Genomic DNA, 13,882 nt, shown 5'->3' with positions numbered 1-13,882 from the left:
GGAGAGTGAAAAACCTGGCTTAAAACTCAACATTCAAAAAACTAAGATCATGGCATCCCGTCTTCATGGCAAATAAATGGGAACAAAGTGGGAACAGTGACTTATTTTATTTTCTTGGGATCCAAAAACTTGCTCCTTGGAAGAAAAGCTATGACAAACCTGGACAGCGTATTAAAAAGCAGAGATGTCACTTTGCCAACAAAGGTCCATTTGTCAAAGCTGTGGATTTTCCAGTAGTCATGTATGGATGTGAGAGTTGGACCATGAAGAAGGCTAAGCACCAAAGAATTGATGCTTTTGAACTGTGGTGTTGGAGAACCACAACAGTTGGAACTCTTGAGAGTCCCTTGGACTACAAGGGGATCCAGCCACTCCATCCTAAAGGAAATCAGTCTTGAATATTGAAGGACTGATTTTGAAACTGAAACTCCAATACTTTAGCCACCTGATGCGAAGAACTGACTCATTTGAAAAGACCCTGATTCTGGGAAAGAATGAGAGCAGGAGGAGAAGGGGACAACAGAGGATGAGATGGTTGGATGGCATCACCAGCTCAATGGACATGAATTTAAGCAAACTCCAGGAGATAGTGAAGACAGGGATCGCAAAGAACTGGACACGACTTAGCGACTGAACAATAATAATTTAGTTTTACAGTTAACATTTTCCCCATTTCCTACTTCTAATGTCGATTTTATACCCCCTCTGTTCTGAAAACAGTACAGTACAAAATGAAAAATTAGAGAATTTAGTGCTTTAGGAAGCTAGATTATTTTATGATACTGTCAAGAAAACAGACATTGAATTTCCTTTTTACCACCAGCCTTTTCTAGAACATTAAGATTTCAGCCTTTTTTTTTTTTTTCAGATCTTTGGATGTCAAAATGAATTGTAATATTTATAATTGGAAACTTTAGTTTTATTTTAATATTTTCCTTCCCTTCTCTAAGTAATGACAGTTAATTTTTAATTTATGTACAAAACTCTAGAAAAGTACTAACAAATTAAAACCAAACATTTATATGTCTTTTTTCTTCCCAGAATGCAAGGATAATTTAAATGCTAAAAAATCTTTTTATATAGCAAGTCAACATCCTAAATAAAAGATGCTAACAAGATAATCTCAGATCATGCCAAGCAGATATAAATAAAATTTGATTCTTGGCAAATGAGTGAACTCTTTGTAAGTTAATGCTAGAAACATAACTTCATTATATGCTAAAAGTTTTATCTGTTTAAATCAGCAGTCATTGATTTGGTCAAAATTATTATTCTTAAAGGCAAAATACTTGAAGCATTTTTATTAAAAATCAGGAACAAAACAAACAGTTGGTTATCACCACTGTTCTTGTTCTGGAATATTTGGCCAGTTCTGAAAGACACGAAATAGGAACCAAAAGTATGACAGTGAAAAGGAAGAGACATTTATTTTTATACTCTTAAAAAAAATAAGGGGAAGCAATAGAAAAACTAAATTTAACATGGTAGATGTATGTCTGTATGTATACATATAATTAACTTTACTCTGGTCATTTTACTTTATATCAGATAGCCACTTGGGGGAAAAAAGATTTACTTTACAGCAATAACTGTTACAGTGAAATTAGATAGAAGGATCTAAACATAACCTTGTGTGGATCACAATAAGCTGTGGAAAATTCTGAAAGAGATGGGAATACCAGACCACCTGACCTGCCTCTTGAGAAACCTATATGCAGGTTAGGAAGCAACAGTTAGAACTGGACATGGAACAACAGACTAGTTCCAAATAGGAAAAGGAGTATGTCAAGGCTGTATATTGTCACCCTGCTTATTTAACTTCTATGCAGAGTACATCATGAGAAACGCGGGGCTGGAAGAAGCACAAGCTGGAATCAAGATTGCTGGGAGAAATATCAGTAATCTCAGATATGCAGATGACACCACCCTTATGGCAGAGAGTGAAGAGGACTAAAAACCCTCTTGATGAAAGTGAAAGAGAAGAGTGAAAAAGTTGGCTTAAAGCTCATATATTCAGAAAACTAAGATCATGGCATCCGGTCCCATCACTTCATGGGAAATAGATGGGGAAAGTGGAAACAGTGTTGGACTTTATTTTTGGGGACTCCAAAATCACTGCAGATGGTGACTGCAGCCATGAAATGAAAAGACGCTTACTCCTTGGAAGGAAAGTTATGACCAACCTAGATAGCATATTAAAAAGCAGAGACATTACTTTGCCAACAAAGGTCCATCTGGTCAAGGCTATGGTTTTCCCAGTGGTCATGTATGGATGTGAGAGTTGGACTATGAAGAAAGCTGAGTGCTGAAAAATTGATGCTTTTGAACTGTGGTGTTGGAGAAGACTCTTGAGAGTCCCTTGGACCGCAAGGAGATCCAACCAGTCCATCCTAAAGGAGATCAGTCCTGGGTATTCACTGGAAGGACTGATGCTGAAGCTGCAACTCCAATCCTTTGGCCACCTCATGCGAAGAGTTGGCTCATTGGAAAAGACCCTGATGCTGGGAAAGATTGAGGGCAGGAGGAGAAGGGGATGACAGAGGATGAGATGGCTGGATGGCATCACTGACTTGATAGACATGAGTTTAAGTAAACTCCAGGAGTTGGTGATGGACAGGGAGGCCTGGCGTGCTGCGATTCATGGGGTCGCAAAGAGTTGGACACAACTGAGCGACTGAACTGAACTGAACTGAAACATAACCTTAAAAAGAAGTAGGAGGAACCTATGTGGAGAAAACATCAAAACTGAGAAACATAGGAAAGAGAGGGGACATGCCATATTCCTTAATGGGATAAATGAATTAAAAAGATGACAGTTTGAAGTGAAAACATCATTGTAAAATTCCAGTGTGATTTTAAGTCCATGGTGAAGAATGTTGTTTAGCTGCCAAGTTGTGTCCAACTCTTTGTGACACCATGGCCTATAGCCCCCCAGGCTCCTCTGTCCATGGGATCTCCCAGGATTTCCTGTATTCCCAAGAATACTGGAGTGGGTTACCATTTCCCTCTCCAGGGGATCTTCCCAGACTAGATATGAAACCTGTGTCTTCCTGCATTAGCAGGTATATTTTACCAGAGTCACCAAGGAAGCTCAGGGGTAGTATAAATGGATGCAAAGAAGGAGTAATGATAAAATCAGCACAACCAAACACAAACATGCTTAGTTATAATTAGTAAAATACTGTGCTTTTGTTGCATAGTATTTTACTAATACCTAGAAACGTTTCTGTTTTTGAAAAATAATACAAAGTAAAGGAAGCATAATATATCAGTGATTTTGAAGTGATTAGATGTGTCTTGGGCAATGGGAGTAGGTAAAACAGTTTAGAACCTCAACTCACATCCTGTTCTTAAACAAGATATGATAATGTCTTAGTCTGTTCAGCCATCACAACAATACACCATAGACTGGAACGTTTGAACAACACAAATTTTCTCATATTTCTGGAGGTTCGAATGTCCATGATCAAAGTGTGGGCCAGTCCAGTTGCTGATGGGCTCTCTGTTCCTGGTTTGCAGATGGTTACCCTGGGTTCGATCCCTGGGTTGGGAAGACTCCCTGAAGTAGGAAATGGCAACCCGCTCCAGTATTCTTGCTTGGAAAATTACGTGGACAGATCAGTGTGGCGGGTTACAGTCCATGGGGTCACAATGAGTTGGACATGACTGAACACACACACACACCCTCTCTTCTTAATGTGTTCTTATCTAGTGGTAAGAGGACATGAGTTTGAGCAAACTTGTGGAGATGGTGAAGGACAGGGAATCCCAGCCTGCTGCTGTTCACAGGGCCGCAAAGTGTCGGACATGACTGAGCAACTGAACAACAAGCTGGTGGAGAGAGAGACAGTGAGATCTCTCTGGTGTCTCTTTTCCTAAGGGCACTAATCCCATCATGATGGCCCCACCCTTGTGACTTTAGAATTACCTCCCAAAGACCCCATCTCCAAAGAATATCAGAATACTTCAGCTTGTGAATTTTGTGGGGACACAATTGAGTTCACAACGAACAGGAAATAAAATTTAAAATATACACAGAAATGTAAAATATTGTAGATTAAAACTCTAAACTCCAATAAACAGGCAAGGGGCATAATTGGGCAGTTCACAAGATAGGAAACACAAATGGCTAATTAAACATGTGAAGAATTACAAGTAACCAGATAATTTTTGTTTCCACAGATGTTTTAAGAATGTAAAGGAAAAAAAAGAATGTAAAGGAACAGACCATTTGGAAATTAACTTAGTACTACAAACATGTTTTTATATGTTTTACATACATGGTACACGTATGGAGAAAATTACAAATTCATACATACTATTCCTGGTTTCTTTGAAGAATTTCTTTAAAGAATGTCCATCTAGGAGTTAAGGCTTAAATTCTGTGAATGTAGACTGGGATTTTATATTAAATTTGAAAGTGACTGATTTTTGTATTTTGTTGTTGTATCTGGGAAGAAGCAATGTCTTTGATTCAGAAGTATTTTCAGAATTTTTAATAAATGATGAATATGTTTAACTTTTGTATCTTTTGCAACCTCCATTTATGAAATAAAATAGTTCTTTTATGATGTGTATGCATTATGCATTACATAGTTGATATTTATGTCTTATTATATACACTGTGTGGTAAAATTAGGATTGCTTAAATTGACTATCAAATGCAGATCCACTATACTCAGTGTAGTCTATTATTTAAGCATTGAATTTGGCTTTTTTTCTTTTTTTAGTAGACCAGATGGATTTTTTTCCCAAGAAAATACATTGATTTTTATTACCAAAACAGTATAGACATTTGTGAAATATTTGAAAGTAAGTTGCCAATTAAAACTTGGTAGAGACAACAGATACTAATAAGAAACAACTACAATTCTTTATAATGAGTACTGAACTATGACTCCTTTTAAGCATTGAATTTAGAATGTTCTTTTTAATGGACTAGCTCTTCACCAAAAATTTATAATCTAATCATCTACTGATCTTGAGAGGTTTCATCTGAGGCTCTCTAGCTTGAGTAAGAATAAAAATTTACCCTCTTAACCCCAGATTAGTTTTATATTAGAAAATTGTTAATAAAAGCAAGTAGGTAGTTATGGTTCTGACATGCTTAAAACCTCTAGACCTTATTTAGGTACATTCTTATGACTGAAGTGGATAACAGATTTTGTTCGTTTGTTTATTCTTGAACATATACATATATACACACACACACACACACACACACTAATAATGTATACTAAGTTTTATATTTGAAATCGTGTCTTTTATTCCTAGTCTGAATTGGACAAACCTAGAAGCCGGAAAAAGACACCTGTAACAGATTCGGAAGAGAAATTAGGCATGGATGACCTTTCCAAGTTGGTACAAGAACAGAAACCTAAAGGCAGTCAGCGTGGACGAAAGAGAGGCCACACGGCTTCAGAGTCAGACGAACAGCAGTGGCCTGAGGAAAAGAGGCTCAAAGAGGATATACTGGAAAATGAGGATGAACAGAACAGTCCGCCAAAAAAAGGTAAACGAGGCCGACCACCAAAACCTCTTGGTGGGGGTACGCCCAAAGAAGAGCCAACGATGAAAACATCCAAAAAAGGAAGCAAAAAAAAATCTGGACCTTCAACAGCAGAAGATGACGACGAAGAAGAAAGACAAAGTGGAAACACAGAGCAGAAGTCAAAAAGTAAACAGCACCGGACTTCAAGGAGAGCACAGCAGAGGTAAGTGTGTGCAACTCTGAACTGCATTCATTCAGTTACTGTACTATAAATCATAACTTGATGCTGTCTGCATCTGGGTCTTCCCCAAAGCAGAGCAGAGTCTCCTGAAACTAGTGCAGTTGAATCCACACAGTCCATACCACAGAAAGGACGAGGAAGACCATCAAAAACGCCATCACCATCACAACCCCCCAAAAATGTGTAAGTTGTAAATAATATTAAGTTTCAAACCAGTTTCAAATTATTTTGCAAGAGTTCATAAATTTTTAAGTATAGCAAATACATCGTGAAAGTGTTAGTTGCTCAGTTGTGTCCAACTCTTTGTGACCCCCTGGACTGTAGCCCACCAGGCTCCCTTATCCATTCTCCAGGGAAGAATTCTCCAGGCAAGAATACTGGAGTGTGTTGCCATTCCCTTTTCCAGATCTTCCTGACCCAAGAATTGAACCAGATCTCCTGCACTGCAGGCAGATTCTTTACTGTCTGAGCCACCCATATATTTAGCCCATTATACTAGGTAAGATAAAATTTTTGTAAACTTACCTATGTGATTGATACCCCAATCATCCTTTGGCGACATTTGTACATTTTTATAGGTTTTAGACAAATGGTTATAAACAAATACCAAATAGTTTATTATTTCCAGTATACACTTTATGGTACCTAAAGAGATGATGGCGTATCTTTAAAAAATCACAGCATAGATCACATTTTCTTGTTATTCCACATTACAGGTTTTCCATCTTTCCTCAGCAGCTTTAAAAAAATAGCTTATACACTTTTGCTTTCCTTCTTTGATCAATGTAGGAAAGTAACAGGCATCATTTTTCCTAAGTACATTAGTGGAAATTATCCCATAGTGATGTCAAGCTTTTGATGTCTTGATATTGTTTGTTTTCTAATCAAATTAATAGGTCTGTATCTACATATAGATAGTTTTGGATGTTCACACAAATACATGTTTATAGGAGAGTTACAGTAACAAATCTGTGTCCGAAATTATTAAAGTGGCAGGGGCACCAATGTTGTAATTTGTAAATTTGGCACTGTTTATCTCATTTAAAGAAAAAACAGAGTAGCATGTTGTCTGTTAGAAATTTTGCAGTTTTTCTGAAAGTAATCCCATACTTCAGTGGCTTGACTTTTCAGAGTTGCCAGCACACCTTGGTTAAACACTCAGTTCATAGTTTTTCCTGTTCCTATGTATTCCATAGGAAAAGTTACCAAGTGTCTAGTCATTACTTCCCGCCTTTTTCCATTTAATTTTTCCTTCATGTAAAAAGTAAAGATAAGTACATTTTTGCTGCAGTTTTGTAAGTGTGTTTGTATTCAACCATGGAAAATCACTGTTTTTTAAAAAAAATTCCTAAGATAGCTTAAATTTCGATGATTAATTTTATAACAAAATAACAGGGTAAATATCGTTCATGCTTGTAACTTTGTTTATATTTGGGCATCATAAAATTAAGGGCTTATATGATTATCATATTATCTTGTAAAATTACACAAGTCCTTCTCATGGGAGTATTTGAAGCAAGTATTTTCTGTTAAAAAAATCAACACAGAAAGAGAGTCTATGTCCTGTCTTAACAGCCTAACTTCTTTTTACTGGAAAGCCCCTCTTTAGAGGTAGTATGATCACATATGTTACTATTTGCTTGTTTTCTTGTTCTGATCTCAGTGGAATTGAGCAAGATTGTATTATTTTCCCTGTATTTTCTTCTGTTAATTGTGAAAAATTGAATCAGGTAAGTAAATTTGAGTAAATTGGTTTGAGTACAGATTAAACAGTATGTATGTTCAACTGCTTATTGAAATGATTAGAAAATTCTAAATTAAAAATTAAATACTGACAGATATATACATTTAATTAAATGGTGGTATCTGTTACATATATTTGAGTGTCTTCTATGTATCAGAGAGTACTAGGTGCTAAGGAATATAGTGACAGAAGACAGACATCCTTATAGTACTTACCATCTAAACAGGCATGTAGTTATTAAATATTCACACATGAATGTGGAATAGTAAGTTGTGAAATGTACTTTGGAGGACAAAGTTAGGGTGCTCTAAGAGAGTGTAATGAGAGGGCTGGGGAAGTTTTCTCTTTGGAAAGTTGATACTTGAGAACAAATTGATTCCTCAAGTTGATTCCTTGAGAACAGTAAGAGTTAGACTTCTAGATAGTAGGGAGAGAACATTTCAGGTGGAGGGAACCCTGTTTTGGAAGGTTCTGAAGTGGGAATCTTGACAAATTCAGAGAGCCGAAGGAAGGCAAAGTTTTTGCTGTATTGCAGTTTCAGGGAATTGGGGGTGTAGAAAGAGATGAGAACTGACAAGTAGGCAAGGCCAGTCTAAAGGTCCTTATGTACTTATCAAGGAGGTTAACGCAGTTACTCTGAGTACAGTAGGGGCCTCTCTCAGGGGCGTGACATCAGCTGTTTTACATTTTTAAAAGATTACTTGTAGAGAGGCAAAAGATGAGAATGATTTAGAAATATGTACGATGTAACAGTGAAGATGGAGAGAAGTGAATGGATTTGAGATTTATCTTTGGGTCAGATAAAGAATTGCACACTATTAAGGAAGACTCTAAATTTTCTGGTTTGAGCAATTCAGTAGACATAGATGCCTTTTACAGACTTGGGAAAGATAAAAGGAAGAATAGACTTTGGGTTATATTTTAAAATCCTTTATGATGTTGGTTTCAGTCACCTTGACTTTTGTTATTTGGTAGATCTTTTTATATGTAACAATCTAGGGTTAAGTACTGGTTTAGGGTTTAGAATGTAAGAAAAATATTTCTTAGCTTACATGGTAATTGAGGGTAAAAATGATAATAAAGGAAAGTCTATGAAGTATTTAGAGCATTTCCTCTTATGAAGTAAAGTAGAAAGTGAAAGTTGCTCATTCGTGTCTGACCCTTCGTGACCTCATGGACTGTATACAGTCTGTGGAATTCTCCAGGCCAGAATACTGGAGGGGTAGCCGTTTCCTTCTCCAGGGTATCTTCCCAACTCAGGGATCAAACCCAGGTCTCCTGCATTCAGGCCGATTGTTTACCATCTGAGCCACCAGGGAAGATCAAGAATTCTGGAGTGGGTAGGCTATCCCTTCTCCAGGGGATCTTCCCAAGCCAGGAATCAAACCCCTGAGTCTCCTGCATTGCAGGCAGATTCTTTACCAAGCTGAGCAGTATACCAGAGAAGCCCTCTTATGAAGTAAACTACCACTTAATAATCACAATGTTCATTTTATTTTACCTGTGTTTTACTGTAGCCGTGTAGGACGCTCTAAACAAGCAGCTACTAAAGAAAATGACTCAAGTGAAGAAATAGATGTGTTTCAGGGTAGCTCTCCTGTCAATGATGAAAATCCACAGGAAGAAACAGAGGAAGAGGAAGTCTCTACAGTAAATGTATGTGTTTTTTAAAGTGCCATGTGTGTTAGTATGGAATGTATTCAATAGAATTAGAGTTGATAAGTGGTCAGATTCTTTTAGCACTTGCTGTTACTTAATAATTCTGAATATTTATATATATATGTATTTTCATTTGTTTGTAGTGTTAGTTCATCTATCAGCTTAGATTGTGGAGAAAATATCATTTATGAAAACCTGAAACCAAGTGAGAGTAATAGACGTAGCCTAGTGAAAGTGTAAATATCTAGTGTACAGCTGAATGCAGAGAGGAGCAAGTGATGGTCTCGGGACACCACCACATGCATTTACGTTTTCTGTTATATATACTCTTGGTAATATTTCGTATAAGTTTTTTGTTTGAGTTTCTCAGTAGCAACTAGAAGTTAGTCAGTCATGTAGAATAAAGTCATGTCTTCAAATAAAATTAGCGTTTGGAATTCATAAAAATTGGCAATAGACCTTTCTTTCACAAAAGTAGGAATGTGGTGCCTCGTGAGATACTTTTTAAAATAATGAATGACTTTGCCTGTCACATCTCCGATTTTTCTCTTTGGAAGAAATATAATTGATGCATCTAAGTAAGAGCTGTGTATTGCTAATATTCATGCTGAATCTGTGGATCAGCTCAGCTAGTTTCAGTTTTTTTGTTTGAGAAACGTGTGTCCTGTGATCAAACCCCAGAGTTGACCCTTGCCTCTGTCTTATTTAATATAATCAGCACCTCTGTCTGCATCAGGATTCATTTATCTGAACTAGTTGAAGACCAGAGGAAAAAAATATGTTGAATTATGGTCTCAAACTAGTTTGGCTTGTAAAGGGTTTTTATGGGGGGAAGGTATAAAAATAAGGCTGAAAAGTACATAGTAACTGATGGATTCATTAAAAGAAAACTAAACTATAAGTTAATTACATTAAAATCCTGTTCTATTTGTGTTCCTCTTGTTAATACTGAACTTATTTTATCTGAAATTTTATGCTTTCATTAGTACTTCCCACATTTTTTATGTTTTTGATAATTGTTATGATCCAAACTCAATAGGTAATTTCTGAGAAAGGTAGCTAATAAGCCTAAATTCATAAATATCAGACACATACTTTACTACAGACACATAAATAACAAAGTGATATTTGTCATTGTTTTTTGCTGTTGACATTGACTTCTGTTCATTTCTCTTTAAAATTATTAAAGAGAAAAGTAAAATATTTTCTTTTTTGCTAATCCTGGGAAAGACTGTATATGAGCATTCATGTATGTGATGCTAAGGCAGAAAGTTAATGTAGGAGAAAGATTTTAAGGAAGGACTATCAGGAACATGTTAAGAAGAATAATTGGTTATAAAACAATGGTAATTACACCTGTTGATGTTTCTTTCAAGGTGCGGCGGCGAGGTTCTAAAAGAGAAAGGCGATGAACAGATGCCGTTAATAACTTTCTGTGTGAGAGCTTTGAAAAAAAAGTGGTTGTCAAGCTTCAGGCTGAATAAAGCCTTTGATGCACAATATGGGACTGCTGAAGAGTGGACAGTTGGACCTTACTCTGATGACCTCATGTGTCTGTGGTCACACGCTTTAGCCATGCGCATGGTGACAACATTGACTATGGAGTCTTGTGGAAGAGTCTAATGTGCGATGGCTATGTAGACATAAACTAAAGAAGAAACTTGTAAATATATTTTTTCTTTTTTTTTTTTTTTTATGATGTTTCTGACTTCTAAAGTGCTTGTATAGCTTTTATCTGCGGCTTTAAACTGACAGTGCTCAACTGTTTATTGGATCTATTGATTTGAAAAGAGTTTGTTAGGATAGATCTTAAGCAGCAGTCTGTCAGTGTTTGTATTTGTATTCTCTGCAATTTTACTGTGAAAAAAATTTTTTTTCAACGAATGGTGTCATTTTCTTGATGTCACTGTTTGTTGGAGAGTTGAAATGCTCTCTTTCCCGTGCGTCTCTTAGCTGGTGTTTACTCCCAGGCATCCTTAATCTGCAGAGGTGCTAAGTGGTCTGCCATCACACCTAAATCATGCCTCTGATGGGAGGACGCCACACAAATGGTGAAACAGTCCTGAAGTTGTTTGATTATTTACACCTCAGTATTGGTCCCAGAATTTTCTGGCCTTTCATGGCAATGAAAATTTTAAAAAGAGAGAGATTTAAAATATTTTAATTTTAAAGAGTGTGTTATTAAAATAATGTACTGAATTCTTTATCCCATTTTATCATCCCTTTTCAGTTTTTATTAATCTACTGTATCAATAAAATTCTGTAATTTGAATTAGTTTCTGATAGTCTAGAATGTTATTGTGTATAGATACTTCCTCTTGAACATTATGTTCAGAAAATGCAGATTATTACACTATAATATAAAATCTGATATATACACATTAGAAATGTTTCAGTTCTCCATAACAGTGTAAAATTAATCAGAAAGAAAAAAATTTTATTGATGCAGTGTGTCTTTATAAAGCTGTTCTTGAAAGCAAGTGTTTTGTATTTTATAGTGAGTTGCATGTTTATGAAAAAAAATTGCTGAAAATGGGATGTGCTCTTTTCTGTAAATTCATATTTAGCCATAGTATATGATAGATTGCCCCATAACATAGTTTTTCATCAAGAGTTTATTATTGTACTTTATTTTGGAGCCAAAAATTGTTTTTTGGGGGGAGGGGCAGGGTGGGAGTGATATATCCAACTATATGAGCTACTGTAGGTACCACAGTCTTATGAACTTTGAATGAAATTCCACTTGTCCAGATTGAGAGAAGTGGAAATTTATTTGGGTTTAGAGCATATCTTTCTTCTTTTCTTTGTTATAATCTACAAAATATAGAAACAAAGGCAGTATCCTTCATACAGTTTTATGAACTGTATTTTCAACCAAAACATATAGGGTATGACTTAATGCTTACCTAAATTCATTTTAGTATTTCAGGTGCTGTTCTTTCATTTTTTCATGGTTCCATCAGAAAAGAAAATCGTATTCTAACTTATTTATCACAGTGAATAATGGAGCATTTTCATTTAAATATACCATTATGTTTAAGGTATATTTCCAAGATTGGTTATAATAGATGGGGGATATAATAAAGAAACTACTATTTTGGAAAATGACGTTTACTGTTTTCCAGTGTATACTCACAATTGACATGATTATTTTTCTTTTAAAAATTTCTTCATGTTTATGAAAGGGCCTTTTATTTAAAAAAAAAAAGTTTTGAATTGTGTCTTAATCTCTCAATATTTAACTATTCTTCATTTACAACTGTACTGACACCAGTGATAATGGGAGGCTGCTATATATCAAGGCATCTAATGTTGGACCAACATACAGCTGGTTTTTAAACGTGTCATTAGCTCAATTCTCCCAAACACGCTATTTCTATTTCAGCAGTACAAAGGCATGTTTTTAAATCTATAAAATAAAGAATAAGGGATAGCTTTGTATTTTTGTCTTTGACTAAATTGCACCAGAAATGTTTATGGAAGTATATCTTTAAGACCATTTTATAAAACATAATGAAAAAATGATTGTGGAGGATTTTTATTTGCATGATCATAGTTAACCAAATTTCATTGCACATTTAATTCTGTACATTAGTTCACACAAAATGCTCATTGTAGATTTTGTTCAATGCCAGTGAGTCTGTGATTTTATAACTTGTCTGTTCACTTTTTGGGAGGATTACAATGTAAATTTTCCATTTTTCTGTAGAAAAATAGGTGCAATAATGATCAAAGTTTTGATGTCCTGAGTCATCTTAGGGGATTATCTTATTATTATGTTTAAACTTAACATTTCATGTACTAACATTTGGAGAGCCACATACTATAACTAAAGTAAAATTAAGTATGTGTAAAACATTAATTGCTAACAGTGGTTAGCAAACTCTTCAGTGATAATGTTCATTTTGAAAATATGTACTGTATAAAATTAAGAAAATATTTAACTCACTGTAACAAGTTCCACTATGAAAATCTTACGATTCTTCAGTGAGGTTATCTTGCTGCACTGTGTAGCAAATCCATTTAATCTACATTATAATAAAATTTCTTGCTGCAGTGCAACAGGAAGCTTTTTCAGTGATCTCCACTGTATATGTAAATTACAAATGTGGCTGTAAAACTTGTTCCAGGCATTAAAGGTTAAATGACTTTCTGTATTTTCTTACAACTTGTTAAGTTTGATTTTTAAGATTTCCTTTTGCCCACTTAATGAATGTCAGGAATTTAAGAATTTGTTTAACTTAGGCATATGTCCCCTACCATATAGTATTATGTCACCATGATGAACAATTGGTATTTAGGTAGATAACCAATTTTCAGACACATTTTTGAATTTTCTGTGAAGTTGAATAAACATGAAAGCTAATATATAATTGTATTATTTTATTTATGTGAATCTATATACATATATATTTAAATATTTACTAAGTGGAGGAGGTCATATTTTAATGATTTTTACTTTTGGAGCCTTTGGTTCATGAAGAGAAAAGTGTATTTCCTAGTAACATTTTTCAAACTTTTTGTTTGAACTCATGCAAAATCTTGGCCGACAGAGATTTACTAAGTATTATTTAAATGATTGCATAACTGAAGAAAAGAAATATATCAACTTCAAACGTAAGCACTAAGAAATGTAGTGGCAGTTTTGTTAATGTGTTCAGCAAATATTTATAGAGTTCTATATATAAATTATAGAATTTATATAATGTGCTAGGCTGGTTACAGAGGACAAGTGTGATCAGGATAG

The 13,882-nt window shown here is 35.2% G+C and overlaps 1 protein-coding gene across 6 annotated transcripts in view; it reads left to right on the top strand.

The window, feature by feature from the left end:
* PDS5B (PDS5 cohesin associated factor B) overlaps nucleotides 1–13,505 on the top strand; it is a 172,911-nt gene extending 159,406 nt beyond the window's left edge. For 2 of the 6 annotated variants that reach the window (XM_043892501.1, XM_043892503.1), the window contains exons 32-35: nucleotides 5,275–5,714; nucleotides 5,808–5,915; nucleotides 8,994–9,132; nucleotides 10,512–13,505. In XM_043892501.1, coding sequence (XP_043748436.1) covers nucleotides 5,275–5,714; nucleotides 5,808–5,915; nucleotides 8,994–9,132; nucleotides 10,512–10,547 — 723 coding nt within the window. In that variant the 3' untranslated portion in view covers nucleotides 10,548–13,505. Of the gene's footprint in view, nucleotides 1–5,274; nucleotides 5,715–5,804; nucleotides 5,920–8,993; nucleotides 9,133–10,511 lie in introns of those variants that run through there. The other 4 variants (XM_043892502.1, XM_043892500.1, XM_043892504.1 and 1 more) reach the window with 3 other exon arrangements.
* Nucleotides 13,506–13,882: the final 377 nt, after the last annotated feature.

The sequence above is a fragment of the Cervus elaphus genome, chromosome 30, assembly GCF_910594005.1.
Source record: "Cervus elaphus chromosome 30, mCerEla1.1, whole genome shotgun sequence".
Classification (NCBI taxonomy): Eukaryota; Metazoa; Chordata; class Mammalia; order Artiodactyla; family Cervidae; genus Cervus; species Cervus elaphus.
This window is presented reverse-complemented; position numbering and strand designations above follow the sequence as displayed.